This window comes from Mauremys reevesii, linkage group 4, assembly GCF_016161935.1.
Source record: "Mauremys reevesii isolate NIE-2019 linkage group 4, ASM1616193v1, whole genome shotgun sequence".
In the NCBI taxonomy this organism is placed as follows: Eukaryota; Metazoa; Chordata; order Testudines; family Geoemydidae; genus Mauremys; species Mauremys reevesii.
Window position 1 is genome coordinate 31,151,956 of NC_052626.1, and position 21,092 is coordinate 31,173,047.

Sequence of the window (21,092 nt, forward strand, 5' to 3'; positions counted from 1 at the left end):
ACTTGAAAATTCAAGTAGTTTTTGTTGTAATCATGAAAACCAAAAATTAGATACATGTACCTATTCCAGGGGTGAGCAAACTTGTTGGCCTGAGGGTCACATTGGTGTTGCGCAATTGTATGAAGGGCCGGGTAGGGAAGGCTGTGCCTCCCCAAACTGCCTGGCTCCCGCCCCTGACTCCCCCCCTCAGAACCTCCAACCCATCCAACTGCCCTCTGCTCCTTGTCCCCTGACCACCCCCTCCCGGGACTCCCTGCCCCTAACTGCCCCCTGGGATCCCACCCCCTTATCCAACACCCCCTGCTTCCTGTCCCCTGATTGCCCTTCCTACCCCATCCATATCCCTGCCCCCGGGACTCCCACTCCCAACCCTCCCTGTTCCCTTGAGCCCCCTCCAACCTCCGCCCCCTCCTCTCTGACTGCCCCCCAGAATCCCTGCTCCCTTACCAACCCTCACCCCCTTACCAGCAGCAGGAACTCGCAGCCACGACACCCAGCCAGAGACAGCTGTGCTGCCCAGCATGAACGGTGGGTCAGAGCACGGCCCACGTGGTAGCGTGGCTGCGGGGGAGGTGGGACAGCAGGGGAGGGGCTGGGGACTAGGCTCCCCAGCCGGCAGCTCAGGGGCCGGGCAGGATGGTCCCACAGGTCTGAATGTGGCCTGTGGGCCGTAGTTTGCCCACGTGTGACCTATTCAATGTGTATATGGCCAAGAATTCTTTCTGAAGTGCTTTAAAATGCAGATCTCACTCAAGTTTCAAATAACTCTTGATATTGGCATATCATCTGTATAAGGCATCATAGGATGTTACTGGTGTTGTGTTTTTTATAAAGCCTTGATTTTCCCCTGTGGTTGTTTCCTTTCAATGCCTTTATTGACACCTGTTAAAACGGTGCCATACTACTGCTCTAGCAGAGCTTTCCTAATCATTGATCTCCTGCCTGCTGGTAACTTACTAATGCAAGGTCACTTACATCCCATGCTCTTAAAACGTTCAATACAAAATCTTTTACTCCTGGGGGAATTCTGTCCCACTGTGCACGTGCATATTTCATTGCTGCACATATTTTTTGCAGAAAAAAGCTCCTTCTGAAACGTTGCTGTGATTCCACCTTTTGTCCACCAGAGGGTGGTGTGGCACTAGAACACAGCATCCATTTCTGTCCAGCTCCAGCTACGGTGGGGAAGAGAAAGAGCCTGCCTTCTTCACAGCACCTGTCAGACCAAGTCAGGAGGCAGGGGATATGGGGCGACAGACAGCATGGGGCTGCTGAGGGGTCAGACGGTGCTCATAAGGCCTAGAGAGGGAGGACAGACTGGAGCAGGAGCTGAATGGGAGTGGAGGCGCAGGGCCACCTAGGTGGAGGGGGTGCAGAGCTACCGAGGGGAAAAGGTGTGGTTGAGTGGGGGCACAGCCACATGAGGACGGGGTGCATGGACACATGGGGAGAGAGGTGTAGGACCATATGGGGACAGGGTAGTTGAGTGGGGGAACAGTTACGGGGACAGGGGGTGGAGGTGCATGGACACGGGACAGGGATGCGGGGACACATGGGGATGGGGGGAGTGGGTGTCAGGGTCGAGGGACGGGGGTGCAAGGATACATGGGGGAGTAGGGACACATGGGCACTGGGGCAGATGTGCCTGACTGAATGGGAGAGGCTAGACATCAGCCCGGGTCTGCATGGGGGACACATCCTAACAATCCCACCCTGCACCCTCAAAAAAACTGATCCATACTTTTCCCACCCACACCCAACAGCCCTTCAGGTTCATACCCAGGCTCCTTCCCAGCAATTACTTCCCTCTCCCTTGGCTCCTCCGTTACCCTTGACTCCCCCAAGTCTTTGCACTGCTTATACGGTTCTGTACTGTAGTTTAAATGAATTATTACTCCAAGTTCTGTCTTAATATGCCGAGCAAGGAATCTATTTGTCAAAAAACATTTCATGAATCTCTTATTGTCTGTATTGTGACAGACATACTTGCTGACAGGTATTTTGAAATAAATGGCCAAAAATAATTGAAACTGGTGTGATTACAGTAAAAGCTGTTTTACCAGGCATTTCACCAACCGGAAAGCTCTATAATCCAGCATTTCTGATCTTAATTGAAATGTCAGCATATAGTCCAGTTGACGTGGGGCTAGCAGGGGGTTGTGGCGCAAGAAGGGGTGTGGAGTGCGGGCTTTAGGACAGAGTTTGGGTATGGGAGGGGCTTGGAATGCGGGAGGGGATGTTTGGGGTGTTGGATCGAGGGGCCCGCTCATCTTGGGCAGATCCCCGCAAGCGGCAACCTGTCCCAGCTGCTCCTATACGAGGCGTGGCAGGCGGTTTTGTGTGCTGCCTCTGCCCACAGGTGCCACCCCGAGCGCTGTTTCTGCAGCTCCCATTGGCTGGGAACCATGGCCAATGGGCGCTGTGGTGCAGTGCCTGTGGGCAGAGGCAGCACACAGAGCTGCCTGCCACGCCTCCGCCTAGGAGCAGATGAGACAGGTCGATGCTTGCGGGGAGCCGCCCCCAGATCCAGCACCCCTTCCCGTGCCCCCAGCCCCCTCCCACAGCCAAAATCCCTCCCACAGCCCACATGCCGCACCCCCTCTCGCCCCAGCACCGCGCATCCCCTCCTGTACCCAAACTCTCTCCCTCTTAGTTAACCATCATTTTTCACTTACTGGCACCCCCATTCCGTCAACATGCCGGATAAGAACGCTTTTACTGTGTGTGTGTATATATATATGTATATATGTGTGTGTATATATATATGTATATATATATATATATATATATATATATACACTGTATATTGTATTATTATGACAACTAAAATAGGCAGAATTTTGCAGAATTTTAAAATATTGTGTACAGCATTTACAATTTTTTGGTGCAGAATTCCCCCAGGAGTAATCTTTTCACTTCGTATAATGAATCTGAAACTTTTTCCCTGCTTATATTGAATCAAAGGGTGAAATTTTCAAAAGCGCTAAGTGCTTTCATGTATTGCAGTAAATTATAAAAATGGTTATTTTGGTCATTTATTTTCAAAACTCATGAAAATATTTTCACTACTTCTATTTAGCTGAAAAAACTTGTTAATATGATAGCTCGTAAATATTGGTATTGCTATCATCATTCTTCCTATTTGAAACAGTCCTGATGCAGAACATTTCCAGAAATTGCATAGTCTCCTAAATAGATCATTTCCAGTAGTCAATTTTTTGCCACCTTGAATGTCCCCTCAATCTGTCTGAGTCGGAAAGGACACTTTGATGGGTAAAGCTTAAATTGTAATCTTTAAGAAAAGGACAACTCTAGAAAGATATATAACTGTGATTTGTAAGTGTGATTGTCTTATAGAGTTCAGCTTGTCTTTTACATTTAAGAGTAGGAAGTGTCTCCTACCGTTTAACATTATGATAGTTGCACTGACTACTGCTACCACAGTACTCTCATGAGTAGTGCAGAGAGCCAGCTGCAGTATTATCATTGTTGCTGTTATAAGGTGCCCTTGTACTCTGGCTCCCATACATATGAAGTACATGCCTACCTTTGCTTTGCTTATCTAAGTAAGATCCTGTAGAGGGGTCAGACTCGTAAGCAGTTCTGAGTCACTGGACCTTTAAAGTAATCACACATACGTATATGGAGGTTCTTTTCCTACTTCAAGCAATTTTAAATTTGTTTTTAATACTTAGGGTGGGAGAATTGTCCCTACTCTCACACTGGTATAGCCTACCATGGTACCAGCAGCAGTGTTTTTGTCACAGCTGACTGCATCTGAGAGGCAGGAAGCAGTGAGTGCCACTAACATGATGTTACCATGATTACATATGCAACCATAAAAGTAAGAGATTTTGAAGCTGACTAAATATTTATACAGTGGAGAATGTAAATGCCAACTACTTGTTGATCAAAAGAAAACCAATTCTTCTACACATATGGGAGTACATTTTCAAAGGAAGATGTGGGCAGCTAAGTTCACAACTAATGGAGTATTTGTGCGTGTAACTCCCCATGTACCACTTTGAAAATTTACCACTTAGTGTTTGATTATCCTGATTTTATTGACTTTTTCATCCAGTGTTTTCAGAGCCTAAAACGTTAGCCAGTTAAAATAGCTAAAAAGTACTTCAGATTTTAATGTGTGTGATTTTTCATCTTCCTATAACGGGGGAATGAAGGCTGTCCATTCTGACTTCTAATGTGAATCTATAAACTATATAGAAATTAAACTTAAGTTGGAATTAAAACAAGTTGCTAAAAATAATGTTGGTTTCTAGCTAGATGAAATTAATAGGTGAATAAATGCAGTTGTCAACTTGCTCTTCAATTCTCTAGAGGGTCCTCTGACTGTCATTAATATTTAAACACAACAAAACAAAACAAAAACCTTGGGCTCCTCTCACTTCAGATCTTTACTTTGTTTCACATTATAGTAACCCATAAAAATTCAAGTCTGTAGTCTACAACAATGAAATTTTGAACTGAAATTCTAAATTTGATTGTAAAAGCATATAGAATTAGAGCTTTTACTGTAATTAGAGGACATCAAGACAAGGCATATTCAGACTGGTGGTTTTGTGATAAGATGTGATGGAGAATAGAAGAGGTTGGTTTTAGAGTAACCTTTTAAAGTTCTAGACAGTGGCGTACAAGTGGTCTTCTCGTTAACTCATAGCACTGGGCATCAGGAGACTTGAATTTTATCTCTGCTCTACAAAAGACTTCCTCTGTTAACCTGGGCAAGTTGATTTAATCTGCCTGTACCTCAGTATGCCTATTTGTAAAAAGGTGTGTTGTAATTCATTAGTCTTCGTAAAATATTTTGAAATCCATCAGATGAAAGGCACATGAGAAGTGCAGAGTGTTGTCAATATGCACACGTTTCTGTGCAACGCTTGAGCCATAGGATCGGCGAGGCTGAGCTTCTTGTATAAGGCCCTTCTTATGGAGTTTACATTGAACTGTATTGGTGTGGGTTATCTTTGGAAGAGACTGTTTATTCATCCCATAGAGAGGACACTGTCATGACCTTCAGAAGATGAAGTTAAGTGGAACAAAAGAAGGATGGAAGACCCCAACAGCCTGTCAATCAGCAAAGTTGTACATTATTTTGATGCAAAAGACAATACAGTAACTCCTCGCTTAATGTTGTAGTTATGTTCCTGAAAAATGTGACTAAGCGAAACGATGTTAAGCGAATCCAATTTCCCCATAAGAATTAATGTAAATAGGGGGGTTAGGTTCCAGGGAAATTTTTGTCGCCAGACAAAAGACTATATTTTATATATATATATACACACAGTATAAGTGTTTTAAACAAACAATTTAATACTGGTACACAGAGATAATGATTGTGAGGCTTGGTTGAGGTGATGAAGTCAGAGGGTGGGATATTTCCCAGGGAATGCCTTACTGCTAAATGACGAACTAGCAATTGGCTGAGCCCTCAAGGGTTAACTTGTTGTTAAAATAGTCTCACACTCTACAAGGCAGCACAAATGGAGGGAGGGGAGATAGCATGGCAGACAGAGACACACACCGTGTGTGGGAGAGAGAGATGCTCCTTTAAGTACACTGCCTTTTTAAGTAGATCAGCAAGCTGAGATGGCAGCTGCTGCCAGGAAGCTCCCTCCATCCTGAGCCCTGTCGTGTCCCCCCCTGCTCTATGGAAGATGGGGTACGCGGGGTGCAGGAGCAGGGGGGAGGGGAGCACCCTGACATTAGAGTGCCTCCCCCTCCCCCCCGCACAGAAAGCAGGAGGCTCTGGGGAGCAGCTCCAAGGCAGAGGGCAGGAATAGCATGTGGCAGTGGAGGGAGGGACAGCTGAACTGCCAGCAATTGATAGCCTGCTGGGCGGCTGCCAAACAGGGAATTTAAGGGAGCGGGGAGCTGATGGGGGGGCTGCCAGTCCACCCTGGTTCCAAGCCCCCACCAGGTAGCTGCAACAGGCTGCTCTTCCTGCAAGCAGTGGACAAAGCAGGCGGCTGCCAAATGACATTATAAGGGAGTATTGCTCAACTTTAAACGAGCATGTTCCCTAATTGATCAGCAAGGAAACAGCGTTAACTGGGACGACTTTAAGTGAGGAGTTGCTGTAAAGCACTAATTATGCCAGAGTCAAACCACAAAGTATAGCTTCAGCTTAGATAATTTTTAACAAAATTATTTTCCTCTGTTTTATACAGTTAAAACATAACAATGAAAGTAAATCAGTTACAGAAACACTGGATTAGGGTTAATTTGTATATTAAATCCCTCACAAAAAGTAGTGTGAAAAAATGGCATCAAATAGTCTTTTGTTTAAATACAAGTAATCAAATGCAAAATGAGCAGCAGTTGCTATCTTGTTTGGTCACTTGCTTCCAGTGATGATTGATATGTTGAAACATATTAATAATGACCAGAATCAAAATGTGAGTCAGATTAGACTAACACCCTAGGTTTCTTCTTGGTGTTGTCTTCCAGGCTAACCGTGATGCTGTACTGAGCAGAATACCAGAGCACAAAAATGATCGCATCATCAGTTTGCAAAGTGCATCTGTGGTCTACGATTTGCTTACAATTGCCTTAGGGAGAAGAGGTCAATATGAAATGCTATCAGAGGTACGTCTTTAATAGTAAATATTTCCAGTGCCATGTCTTCAGTTTGTTTCCAACTGTTAACATATATGAAATGTAGATGACAAAACTGTCTATGGTCATTTGAAAACAAAAACTGCCATGAATTTACTACTCTGTTCAGTTATGTTGTAGTAAAAGGGTCTAAACAGTTTCATAAAAAATCTTCTACCATAACAATTGTATTATAAATACATCCTCATTAGTGAGTAGCTGGAAAAGGAATTTATGAAACTATTTCTTTTGAGGTAAGTATTTTATATAATTTCCCCGCTTGGTCTCATAGCATTGGGACTGCTCTAAAATGCTGTTCATAATAATAATAGTAATAATACCTGGCTTTTATATAGCTAATAATGAGCTTCTCCCTCATTATTTGTCTCTTCAGATCTCTGCTATAGAAATTGCATATGATGTCTGAAGAGTTTTATTTAATTATATAATATAGAAATCTGTTCTTTTTAGATATGCCTTTTTACATGTTTAGGGCATTTTAAAGTGTAATCTCCTATTTCTCAAATGCATAATGGGTAATCAAGCTCTTTGCAGAAGAGAAGGTTTTTCTCCTGCTTAAAGCAATGCCTTGAATTCAGCAAAATGCCATCTGTATCCACGATGAGCCCTTAGTCACACCTGAATTCCATACATTTCGCTTGACAAGAAAAGCCCATCAAGGAATTGATTAGCTGGTTAGTAATATGCCTCAGAACATTCACTGAAGGATTCTTTACTTAAAATAAAAATTCAATAGTGTTATGTCTGTGAAGCATTTCATAGCAATATCTCTTCATGCTCAACTCTGAAATGGAAGTTTTGCCTCCTGTAACCAGTGTTTTTCAGCATCAGGTGGTCTACACACAATTTTTATCAGAGTGATAGTAGCCCTTCCATGAAACCAAACAGTATAAAAGCTTAGGGAGGGCTTTCGTTTCTCAGCATAATCTTGGATTGTCAAATATTTTAAAATTCTTTCCAGTAAATGACTTTGTTTCCTAAATTGTATATCCGCTATGTGGTGTTTACATAGAATTTGTTTGGAGCTTCATTTGCCAAGCATGTACCCCAATGTATTAATGTAGGCTCGTGCACTTTAGAAATTAATGGCCCAAGGTTTGTCCCAATGTCTTCCAGTGCATGTAGGCTTGTCAATTATACTGATAAATCATGAAACTTCCTCTGATTTCATGGCTCTTGAGTAGGACTCCTCATATGGTTAAAATTAAGTCTTTGCCAAAATGGGGTCTAACCCTTCATAGGTATAGTCCATTGCAGTACTATAGGGTTATTTTGTACATCAAGCCACTTTTTAGAAGCCTAACTTTAGTCACACATTTTTGAAAATCTTGGCCAATACATAACGTTTAAAAATATTGATACTCTGGCCATGAAGCAGCTATTCTGTATGTGGAAAAAACAACTTCTGTAAAGACATTCTCTATCAGAATAAAATATATGTCAAAATACGATGCCTGTTTTTGATGGAAAGATACAAATGTATTGTTCTGTCAGATGTCCTGTAAGATCTATTCTTCTCTCATATCGACAAAGCATTCAACCAGCTCTTAAATCCCATGCACTATTGTCCAAAATATTCCAGAACATCCAGGCTTTAAGGAGCTAATTTTCTCCAACCACCCATGGCATTGTGCAGCTTATCTGCCTTCAGATTCTGTGGTCGCCAACCAGCAGCCTCTAGCTTAATTTTATTATTAATGTAAATATAATAAAATTTGAAAAGTCTTTGATCCATTAGTGTTAATATACTTCAGTTTGGTCAAAAAGGAGTTGATAGATTAATTATAAATGGGAATTATCTAAATATCAGTCCAGCAGAGGAAATTTCCTTCCAGTTAGCCTGTCATCCTGTCTTGACTTGACCTGACCTTTCCTTTGGCTCCACCTTGGAGCTTTGTATCACCTTTTGTGTTCTGGAAACCAGGTGATGATCTATAGGTGCTCCTAAGAGGCAGCCATTTTTTGGAGCCAATAACAGTTTTTGCTCATGCAGAAAGTAATGAAGTGCCTTCAGTAGAGTCAAGGAATAGACCTTTATATATTTTTCCTGATTTCTTTAGTTTTTTTTTTCCCCTGGCCACAGTAGTAAGGGTTTTATTTACATTTATAAAGATACTTCTGTGTATAACATTTCAAATCTTCCAAAAATCATTGAGTAAATGGAACTCTATAATGTGTGCTATCGGAATTAGCATAGAAATCATTATTTATGTAGTTACTGTGATGAAGTGTATTTGGTCCTTCATGAATTCGGGGGAGATCTTTCTGGACCAACAGCATCTTTCCCCAGGCAGGTCACTAGAAAACAAACCCAGTTCTATCTAGATTAATAGATTTAAGATCATAAAGGATTGTTATCCTTATCTACTGTAACCATTTGCATACAAAGACCATCAGATTTTGTACAGTAATTCTTGCATCACACCCATACCATCTGTCTGACCTGTAGCATATCTTTTAGAAAAATATCCAGTCTTGATTTAAAAATGTTAAGTGATGGAGGATTCACCACATCCCTTGTTAACTTATTCCAATGCTTAATTACCCTCACTGTTAAATTGTGTGCTTTATTTCTAGTCTGAATTTATCTTGCTTCAGTTTCCAGCCATTGGATCTCATTATGCCTTTGTCTGCTAGATTAAAGAGTCCTCTACTGCCAGAAATCTTCTGTAAATTCAGGTACTTACAGACTGTGATAAAGTTACGTCTTAACTTTCTCGTTGATAAGCTAGATAGATTGAGCCTCTTAAACCTTTCAGTGCGAGACATGTTTTCTAGAATTCAAATCATTCTTAAAATTCTTCTTTGAACTCTTTTTCCATTTTAAAACATTTTTTAAGTATGGACAGCAGAGCTAGACAACAGTATTCCAGTCCTTTCCTCATCAGTGCCGTATACAGAGATAATACCCTCTCCCTACGATTACCTGATATTGCCTCCTTATATATCCAAGAAATGTTATCCCTCTTAGCCACGGTATTGTACTGAAAGCTCATGTACAGTTGGTTATCCACCATGACCCCTAATCCTTTTCAGAATACAGCCCCCCAACTCTCCCCAATACTGAAAGTGTGACATAGATTTTTTGTTCCTAGGTACATTACCTTGCATCTAGCTGTATTATAATGCATATTGTTCAGAGGAACATGGTTTACCAAGTGCTCCAGATCATTCTGTAGTAGTGATCTGTCATTATTATTTACTACTCTACCAATTTTTGTGATCTGCAAAATGTATCAGCAATGCTTTTGTATTTTCTTCCGGATTGTTGGTAAAGATGCTGAATAGCATTGGGGCAAAAACAGATCCCTATTGGACCCCATTAGAAATAGCTCCCTTTGTTATTATGATGATTCTCTGTTTATAATTACTTTTTGAGATCTATCAATTAGCCAGGTCTTAATACATTTAACATGCATTATACTGGTTTTTGTATAGTGTTTGGGTTTTTAATCAGAATGCCAGGTGGTACTAAGTCAAATGTTTTATGAACGTCTCAGAATATTACATCTACAGAGTTGTTTAGACATTATTATGCCTAAAGCAAACTTGTGATCTCTTCAAAAAAGACATTTATCTGACAGAACCTATTTTTCATAAAACAGTGCTGATTAGTACCAAGCTACCAACCTTTAATTGTTTTTTCTGATTGCATCCCATATTAGTCCTTCCATGATTTTGCCCAGGATTGATGTCAGGCTACCTGCCCTTTAGTTATCCTAATCATCTTGCTTACCCTTTTAAAAGTACTGGTATATTCACCTTTTTTCTCTTGAACTTTCCTTAGATTCCAAAATCTGTTAAAAATCAACATCAGTGGTTCAGAATCCTCCTCAGCTAAATCTTTTAAAACTTTCTCTCTCGCATGTGTGTATGGCATCTGCAGAGCAATGTTTTGTAGATGCAGTTGTAGGTCCATAAGCCATCTCAAGGCCTCCTCTGTGTCATTGTCAGATAAACCATTGTCCATTTCACCTTTGAATCCATATTTGAAGCACTGCATTATTATGTATTCAATGGTTTGGATGTTCTCACTGCAGTCGTATGAAAGGTGAGTCTTTGATTTTCCACTTGTGCATGAAGTAACTGCATGGTTTGTTCAGATGCGGTTCAGTGAAGTGTTGATTGTAAAGTTTCTGTCATAATGCACATGGTCTGATTCAGCTGCCTATCCACAAGTTGGATATGGCAGCATCTTGTCCAAAACTAGTGCACAGTACTGTGCAACTAAGTATACCAGGGTTAAGGCTGATGTTCGTAGCACCAGAGCGGTTGGTGTCCAGCTTGTTCCCACTAACTTTTGGATAATGTTGGCGCAAGCCTTTGCTTTACAGGCTACTTTCTTGAGGTGGTCATGAAAGATCAGTGAGTGGTCAAGAATAATATTGAGATGTGTTGGCTTTGGGTCATAACGCACAGTTTCACCATAAAACTAGACAGTGCCTTCTGCGATTCTATTTTCAAGGTGGAAAGTAGAGACTGCTAATTGCTCGGATTTGGTCTCAGCCACCACTTTTGGAAGTACTCCTCCGTGATCTTAAGGTCAGATGTAAGGATTACTTCAAATTCTTTAAAGTTATGGAGCCTGAGTTGTGAGTGCCAAATCATCAGCATGCAGAAATTCATGTGCTATTGTTTCAGGGATATCGCTCTTGTATACATTGTAGAGTATTGGAGCAAGTACGGAGCCTTATGGTAGCCCATTATGGAAATTGCGTGGCTTGCAGGTTTGACTTCCGAGATGTACGCACATCCTTTGGCTGCTAAGCTGGTGTTCAGCAGCTGGGGAATGTGAACACGGGATCACTTTGGCCAGGTTCAGTAGTAGTCCATCCTTTCAGACTACGTCACATGCTGCTGACAGATGAAAGAAAGCAGTACTGGGTCTTGAGTTTTTGTTGGAATCCAGCCTTGGTGTATGTAGTGAGGCCCAGGACCTGGGCACAGCAACTTCCGTGCAGTCGGAAACCAGCTTGCTCCTTGTGTAGGCTGTTATCTGCAGCGGGCCCAATTTGGTTCCGATTCATACACTTCATCACTTGTAGGTGGTTCTCAAACAGGAGATTGCCCTATAACTAGAAGGGTCATGTGCAGGTTTTCCAGGCTTTAGGATTTCAATGACTTTAGGTTCTCTCCACACGGGGCGGATTTCACTGGTCTCTAGGATGTTGGTGACCATCCATTTCCATGTCAGTGGACCCAGGTTATATAGAAACTTGAGATAGATGCCATCTTCTGCTGCTGCTTTTCCCAGTTTTGTGGCTACATTGGCTGCATCAATCTCCCTATTTGTGAATGGTCCAAACCACTGGGATAATGAAGAGGGTGTGGACTTTATCTGCTGGAGTTGATGCTGGGCTGTCTGTGCTACTGTTTGTCCACCTGCTGTTTTGATGTCCACAACAGTTTAGCAATGATGGCATTATCTTTCACCTGCATCCTAGTGGAATGCAAGGGATTTGTAGCCCCCAGGTGTCTCAGCAGATTCCAGGAACATCTACTTGTGTGTATGAAATTTAGACCTTCTGCTCATTCGGGCCACTGTTTCCATCTTGCTGCATCCAGTGCTGCTAGGAGGGCTTTCCAATTTCTGAGTCTCTACACTCATCATATTTATGGAAGAGCTCTTGGCTCTCTGCAGTCCAGAAAGGAGTATATGATGACTTGTGTCCCTGGTGGATGTTCTAATCTCCCCCACAAAGAAGGAGCTTAGTAAAATGGTGTGATTGAAAACACCCCCCATATTCACACCCTATACACTGCTGTAATAATCTTTATATGAAATATGCCTTGTGAGGTATCATTTGAAAACTAGTAAATATGGTGAAATTTATGTAGCAAAATTATATGTAAAGTTATGAAATCCCCCAGTATGATATTAGCACAGCCCTGCCTAAGCAAAAGTTGTTAATTGGGGCTATCTTAAACAAATGAATGTGTGTTTACCCCAATTTACACATAAATAGTAAACAAGATTCATTAGACAACAGGGGCAGATGGCAGGAGACAAAGCAAATTGACATTTCAACAAACATGTGAGGGGAGAGAGCATGAAGTGTCCATCACCTGACTCCATGTCACCTACCTCATTGTTGGAAAACTTTGCTTTGAGGGGTAATCTTCAGAAGAATCCACTTGAAAAGTTCACTGAACTGTAAAAGAGAAGAGCAGAAAACCCCAAATTATCTCTTTCACCTAAGAAGACAAAGGCACCAGCACCTTTGGGCCTCCTGGAGAGACCCTGACCAGGAGGAAGGGTCAGTCACCATCTTGCTGGGAAACACTGGGTGAGAACGTGCATTTTAAACAAAGCTTTGAATCAAAACTTGCTTAATTAAGTTTTAGACTTTTAGATGCATGTTCTCACTTATATTTGCTTGTGACAACTTCTAACTTAATCTCTTATACTTGAATTCACTAAAAATACTATTTTCTTGTTAATAGACTTTTTTTTTTTAATCTAAAGCAATACAATGCTGAGTTTAAACTGAACTGTTTGGTAACTCCAGTTAAAGTAGCAAACTGTTGAATATTGGCTTCATACAGGATCAACAAACCTTAATATCTGAACTGTCCAGAACAGGGCTGGAGAGTGCAGAACACACATTTTTGGGAAAATTCGGGACTGGGAATTTGTTGGGGTCACTCTGCAACTAGTAACCAAGGGTGATGGAAGCCGAAGTGTGACTGGTGTGTTACTGACAGGCTGCTGGGTTAAGAGCTGCTGGACCAGGGCTACAGCAATACAGAGGCACTCAGAGTATGAACTTCATGCTGGCAGGCTATTTCAGTGTGGCCGCATTGTGGGGTATGCGGTGACACAACCCCTCACTGGTCTGGATTGCACCTCAGAATGTGACAAATGGTCAGAAGTCTTCAGTGGTGGGACAGTGTGGAAGATTGTATTCTCCGCAGTTGTTGTGAAAGTGGCTCAGTCAACTTTTTTGAAGCTCCAGCATGGCGCTGGTTTTAAGTAGAGTACTGGAATTTGAATGCCAATATGGGTCAGTACTGATTTGTGCTGGCTGTTTGAGAAGTTGTCAAGGACAATCCATGATGCATGTATTGGTGTGCCTGTATCATCTTTAGAGGTGAACCTCAGGCCAGGCTGTGCCCTGTCTTTCAGAATGGAAAGTACCATGCTGTTTTGCATCAGAAAGGAGGAGTATATCATTTGCTGATGCCCACTGTGTCAGTTCTTCGCCTGCAGTATTCTTTGCTGCCTAGCTCCACTGTGTGTGGTGACAATTAAAGTCCCCCACTAATACAGCAGGGTCCTGTGCGGTTGGCAGAGTTGATTGAGGGAACTTCACACGGGGTGGTTTGTATACATTAATGATGATAAACTTGATAAGGCGCACAGATTGTAGTTGTTTCTTTGTGCACTTTAGGAAGTAAGACCACATATTAGTTGATCTCCTGCTTCATGTATATTGCCAGCCCATGTTTTAGGTGGTAATTGCTGGCTATGAGTTTATAGCCGTTGTAGCAACAGGCTTTTTCTTCGTTTGTGGCATAGGTTTCCAGGAGGGCGAGGACGTGGATGGTGGTCGTCTTCAGCATTTTCTCCTGGTAGTCACACTTGGATCATAAGAGGCCTTCAACATTCAATTGGCAGACTTTTATCCCAGGTCCAATCTGCCTAGTAAGTTGGCCCTGAAAAGTCTTATTTTGTTGCTCTTCTGACTGGGAGGTCGACCGTTAACGTTTGGTCACTGGTTTGATGATGATAGCGATGGTTTCCCACTTAACAAAGTGGACCACATGAAAGTGGTCATTACCACCTTCCATCTTTAAAACTCTTTGGTGCTGAGTTGTCCCGTCCTGCAGGTTTAAAAATGTTCATCTTTAGTAGTTCCTCTTTAATGTCTAGTTAACCTACTCTTTAGTTACTGTTCGAATTTTAAAATTCCTTATTATCCTTCTACTGAGCTTAGATTTCCATTGGTTTTAGCATTTCATAGTTGGTTTTAGCATTTCACGGTTCTGCATTTCATAGCTTCTGATGTATAGTCACTGCTATCAACCTCAACTATCTGCTGCAAGTATTTATCCAGGACCAGCAGCACCTAAAGAAGCTGGCTTCTTTGGCTAGCTCCTCTGCTAGTTAACCCAGCAGGAAACCTGTAATCATCTGATCTTGACTGGGAAAGCTCTGGGAGGTCAGTGACCAGTCATCCACCCACAGAAGGACTCTAGCGTAGAGAACTGGGAGAATTATTTCTACTACACTTTTAGTTTCTTTTCTTTATTCTGTAACCAAAAGCTTGATATCAAAAGGATTGAGGATGGAGATTTGAAGTTGGCTAAGTGTGACATCCCCCAAGACAAATCCTAAAAAACAAGAATTACCAAGTTGTGGGTCACCTCTTAACCATACCCTAATGCCCACCCAACATGCTTCCAATGACAAAGATACACTGCATAGTTGCAATGAACTTTCTTCTATCTCCAGCTGGTAAGGAAATGCCTTTCAAATAATATATTTATCTCCCTCGCTGTATAATGCAGAACCTTAATTACAATGCCATGCGTTCCAACAGTCACATAACACATTCACATTTTGCAAATATTTGCACTTGTGAATTTGTTGACACATTTGCACATTCACATTTTGCATATGTGAATGTGCAAATGTGTTGTCAAATTCACAAGTGCAAATATTTGCTGATGTCGATGAACTTGTGTGTGCATATTCCATACTTCTGCAATAATTACTATTAAAGGCAGTGGCTCTGGAACTTGAGGTAAAGTGGTCCAGGATGGACTTCACAGATATTTTTGTTTGTTTTTTGTTCTGTTAGCGTAAAATAAATATGAGTCTACAATTTTCTGGGAGTTGTGCTTGGCTGGGTGCGGGGGAGGGAATCAAAAAGTAGGGCAGGAGTCTGCACTGAGTATTGAAATTCCCCCAAAATTGTGTATTTAAAGCAAGGGTGGCCAGCCTGAGCCTGAGAAGGAGCCAGAATTTACCAGTGTACATTGCCAAAGAGCCACAGTAATATGTCAGTAGCACTCCCCCATCAACTCCCCCCGCTCCTAGCGTCTCCCACCCACCAACAGCCCTGCCAATTAGCACCTCCCCCTCCCTCCCCGTACCTCCCGATCAGCTGTTTTGTGGCATGCAGGACCCTCTGCGGGAAAGGAGAAGGAGTGAGGGCATGGCAGGCTCAGGGGAGGGGACGGGAAGGGGTGGAGTGGGGGGCAGAGCCAGGGGTTGAGCAGTGAGCATCCCCTGGCACATTGGAAAGTTGGCGCCTGTAGCTCCAGTCCCGGAGTCGGTGCCTATACAAGGAGCCACACCATATATTAACTTCTGAAGAGCCGCATGTGGCTCTGGAGCCACAGGTTAGCCACCCCTGATTTAAAGCATTGTACTTTAATAAATAGAGCAAATTACCCTGCTGTTTCCTGCATCATGTGAGAAGACGATAAATTAACAAGAAAAAATAGGAAACCTAACCTCTGAATTCTATTTTAGCCAATACAGCTCTCATCTCAATGAATACAACACCTATAAAAACAGTAACATTCAAATTTATTTCACCTTATGGTAATGTTACTTTTAAAACTCAGTCAATATGGTTTTGTGGAAAACACTTCCTAGTGTGTCAATGAGCTACAGAATTTTTTTCTTAACGCATTTTGGGCACTACCAAAGTATAATTAGTAATACAGATTAATGTTTAATTGGCCAATTGTAAGCCTTGTTGAAATCTTTATGTAGTAAGGGAGCAAATTTATGGCTACTAGTTGCTGTTTTTGGCTTAACCTCTGGTTGGCATAAGAATCATGGCTATGAAAAGGAAAGCAATTAATATTATATTCTTGAATCTGTAAATACTAAAGATATTAACATAGTTTATTGACGTTTTACAGTTCTCATAATGCATTATGAAGTCCAACATTATTTTGAAAGAAAAATATTTTTTTCTGATGCTGTGGACTTGGTTTAGGTGCCAATATATTTGAGTTCACACTTCTGTTTTTGTTCAAATCCCACATAGTAAATTCCTTTTTATTTATCTAGTGCAGATTATATTCTTACCACTGTAAAAGATACAAAGACTATCCTTGCCCTGAGGAGCTTACAATCTAAAACACTTAGCATAGGTAAAATGCAAGGTAAGACCCAAAGGAAGTATTGACTTAGAACACTACAAACATGTTAGTTGTTTTACTGTTTTAATAACATTGTGTTTAAATTGATAAGAACATAAAATGGCCATAATGGGTCAACAGTCCGTTTAGGTCAGTATCCTGTCTTCAAACAGTGACCAAAACCAGGTGCTCAAAGGGAATGAACAGAACAGGACAATTATTGAATGATCGCCCAGTCATTCACTTCCAGCTTCTCGCAGTCAGAGGCTAGAGACACCCAGAACGTGGGGTTGTGTCCCTCACCAGCTTGGCTAATAGCCATTGAAGGACCTCCATGAACTTATCCAGTTCTTTTTTTTAACCCAGTTATAGTTTTGGCCTTCACAACATCCCTGGAAACGAGTTCCACAAGTTGACTGAGTGCCATGTGAAGTAGTACTTCTTTTTGTTTGCTTTAAACCTGTTGCCTATTAATATTATTGAGTGATCCCTGGTATTTGTGTTTTGTGAAGAAGTAAATATTTCCTTATTCACTTTCTTTACACCATTCATGATTTTATAGATCTTTATCATATCCCCCCCTCCTTAGTCGTCTCTTTTCCAAACTAAAAAGTCCCAGTCTTTTTAATCTCTCCTCATACGGAAGCTGTTCTATTCACTTAATCATTTTTGTTGCCCTTCTTTGTACCTTTTCCAATTCTAATTTCTCTTTTTGAGATGGGGTGACCAGAACTGCATGCAGTATTAAAGATGTGGGCATTCCATGGATTTGTATAGTGGCATTATATTTACTGTCTTATTATCTATCCTTTTCCTAATGGCTGTTAACATTGTTAGTTTTTTTGACTGCTGTTGCACGTTGAGCGAATGTTTTCAGAGAACTATCCACAATGATGCCAAGATCTGTTTCTTGAGTGGTAGCGGTTAATTTAGATCCCATCATTTTGTATGTATAGTTGGGATGATGTTTTCCAATGTACTTTACTTTGCATTTATCAACATTGAATTTCATCTGCCATTTTATTGCCCTGTCACCCAATTTAGTGAGAGCCATTTGTAACTCTTCATAGTCAGCTTTGAACTTATCTTGAGTAATTTTGATTAGTATTTGTAGGCCAGTTTGGGGCCTTCGGTCGTAAATTCCTGGAATTTATTTGTGGGCTTTTTTTGTGTCTTGTATAGTGCTGAGCACATGGATGGCTTAACAAATGCTTAAACTATATCAAATCCCAACTGTAGCAATAATTGTTCCTTGTCAGTTGGAGTGATAGATACTTAAGTCACTTCTGAGAACTGTATATAACTACATAACTTTCCAACATAGTAGAATTATCTGCCGTGTCACTTTAATAGGTTCTCCTTCCTACAGTGCTACATTTCACACAGCTTGAATATTGATTTAATTAAGTTAGCGTAAATACAGTGACATTCAACTTTTTTACTTTCTAGCTAAATGTCTACTCCCTAAATACAGAAGAACGACAGAAATTTACATGTTTCAGAGTGGTAGCCGTGTTAGTCTGTATCAGCAAAAACAATGAGGAATCCTTGTGGCACCTTAGAGACTTCCGATGTGTAGGAAGAAAAGTAAATATGGCAGGCGACCAGCTTGGCTTAACAGTGAAATCCTTGCTCGTCTTAAACACAAAAGAACAGCTTACAAGAAGTGGAAGATTGGACAAATAACCAGGGAGGAGTATAAAAGTATTGTTCAGGCATGCAGGTGTGAAATCAGGAAGGCCAAATCACACTTGGAGTTGCAGCTAGCCGGAGATGTTAGGAGTAACAAGAAGGGTTTCTTTAGGTATGTTAGCAACAGGAAGAAAGTCAAGAAAAGTGTGGGCCCCTTGCTGAATGAGGGAGGGAACCTAGTAACAGAGGATGTGGAGAAAGCTAGTGTACTCAATGCTTTTTTTGCCTCTGTCTTCACAGACAAGGTCAGCTCCCAGACAGCTGCACTCTGCAGCACGGTATGGGGAGGAGGTGACCAGCTCTCTGTGGAGAAAGAAGTAGTTCGGGGCTATTTAGGAAAGCTGGACGAGCACAAGTCCATGGGGCCGGATGCGCTGCATCCGAGGGTGCTAAAGGAGTTGGCCAATGAGATTGCAGAGCCATTGGCCATTATCTTTGAAAAATCATGGCGATCGGGGGAGGTCCCGGATGACTGGAAAAAAGCTAATGTAGTGCCCATCTTTAAAAAAGGGAAGAAGGAAGATCCAGGGAACTACAGGCCAGTCAGTCTCACCTCAGTCCCTGGAAAAATCATGGAACAGGTCCTCAAGGAATCAATCCTGAACCACTTAAAGGAGGGGAAAGTGATCAGGAACAGTCAGCATGGATTCACCAAGGGCAAGTCATGCCTGACTAACCTAATGGCCTTCTATGACGAGATAACCGGCTCTGTGGATGAGGGGAAAGCAGTGGATGTACTATTTCTGGATTTTAGCAAAGCTTTTGATACAGTCTCCCACAGTATTCTTGCCAGCAAGTTAAAGAAGTCTGGGCTGGATGAATGGACAGTAAGGTGGATAGAAAACTGGCTAGATGGTCGGGCTCAACGGGTAGTGATCAATGGTTCCATGTCTAGTTGGCAGCCGGTATCAAGTGGAGTGCCCCAAGGGTCGGTGCTGGGGCCGGTTTTGTTCAATATCTTCATTAACGATCTGGAGGATGGTGTGGACTGCACCCTTAGCAAGTTTGCAGATGACACTAAACTGGGAGGAGTGCTTGATACGCTGGAGGGTAGGGATAGGATACAGAGGGACCTAGACAAATTAGAGGATTGGGCCAAAAGAAATATGATGAGGTTCAACAAGGACAAGTGCAGAGTCCTGCACTTAGGACGGAAGAATCCCATGCACTGATACAGACTAAGGACTGAATGGCTGGGTAGCAGTTCTGCAGAAAAGGACCTAGGGGTTACGGTGGACGAAAAGCTGAATATGAGTCAACAGTGTGCCCTTGTTGCCAAGAAGGCTAATGGCATTTTGGGTTGTATAAGTAGGAGCATTTCCAGCAGATCAAGGGATGTGATCATTCCCCTCTACTCAGCACTGGTGAGGCCTCATTTGGAGTACTGTGTCCAGTTTTGGGCCCCACACTACAAGAAGGATGTGGATAAATTGGAGAGAGTCCAGTGGAGGGCAACAAAAATGATTAGGGGGCTGGAGCACATGACTTAGGAGGAGAGGCTGAGGGAACTGGGATTGTTTAGTCTGCAGAAGAGAAGAATGAGGGGGGATTTGGTAGCTGCTTTCAACTACCTGAAAGGGGGTTCCAAAGAGGATGGATCTAGACTGTTCTCAGTGGTAGAAGATGACAGAACAAGGAGTAATGGTCTCAAGTTGCAGAGGGGGAGGTTTAGGTTGGATATTAGGAAAAACTTTTTCACTAGTAGGGTGGTGAAGAACTGGAATGGGTTACCTAGGGAGGTAGTGGAATCTCCTTCCTTAGAGGTTTTTAAGGTCAGGCTTGACAAAGCCCTGGCTGGGATGATTTAGTTGGGTTTGGTCCTGCTTTGAGCAGGGGGTTGGACTAGATGACCTCCTGAGGTCCCTTCCAACCCTGAGATTCTATGATTCTATTCTATGATTTGGGCATAAGCTTTCGTGGGCTAAAACCCACTTCATCTGATGCACTCCACTCCGTGCATCTGATGAAGTGCGTGTTAGCCCACAAAAGCTTATGCCCCAATAAATTTATAAATGTACATGTATTGGAAGGACCAATTGTGAGGTACTGAATTTTACAAAGTAGCAAATAAGTAAACAAACAAAATTTGGGGGGGTGATGTGCATCACAATATGGATACTTAGAATTTAGTTTCAATTATTTATACTGTTTCTTAGTATGCTAAAAAATGTGCTGCAGTATATTTTGTAAGGCTTATGAGACCTTAGTACAAAAATTCCTCACTACAGTGTCCTAGTAAATCTTGTTTGAGCAGTGGGGAGAGACTAACAACTTTTTGTGCAAATTAGCCAGTTTTTAATGGGACCTTGCAGAGACTTGTAGTCTTTTTCCACTTTCGGCACAACTCACAGGATTTACTGTATTCCTTTATGTCCATCCCTATACCTGGCCAGTAAAACTTCTTCTGAAGCCGTCTAAATGTCCTTTCTACTCCTAGATGTCCATCGAATGGACAGTCATGGGCTAAATGTAGTGATGCTGATCTGTGCTTTTTGAGCATTATCAATTGTTTGTAGTGCTCCCTGTGGCCCTTGTTCTTTCCTATTGGGGCTTCCCTAAATATCCTGCCTTCTTGCATAAAAAAACCTCCCCCATCATCTTTTGCAGGGGTATTGCTAATGGTCTCTAGGAAAACATCTGTGTCCCAATCCCTAACAAGGGCT

The 21,092-nt window shown here is 42.0% G+C and overlaps 1 protein-coding gene across 6 annotated transcripts in view; it reads left to right on the top strand.

Moving 5' to 3' along the window:
* Nucleotides 1-21,092, top strand: part of TTC7B (tetratricopeptide repeat domain 7B) — a 310,511-nt gene that overhangs the window by 137,727 nt on the left and 151,692 nt on the right. For all 6 annotated transcript variants that reach the window (XM_039537948.1, XM_039537945.1, XM_039537947.1 and 3 more), the window contains one exon: nucleotides 6,469-6,606. In XM_039537948.1, coding sequence (XP_039393882.1) covers nucleotides 6,469-6,606 — 138 coding nt within the window. The remainder of the gene's footprint in view (nucleotides 1-6,468; nucleotides 6,607-21,092) is intronic.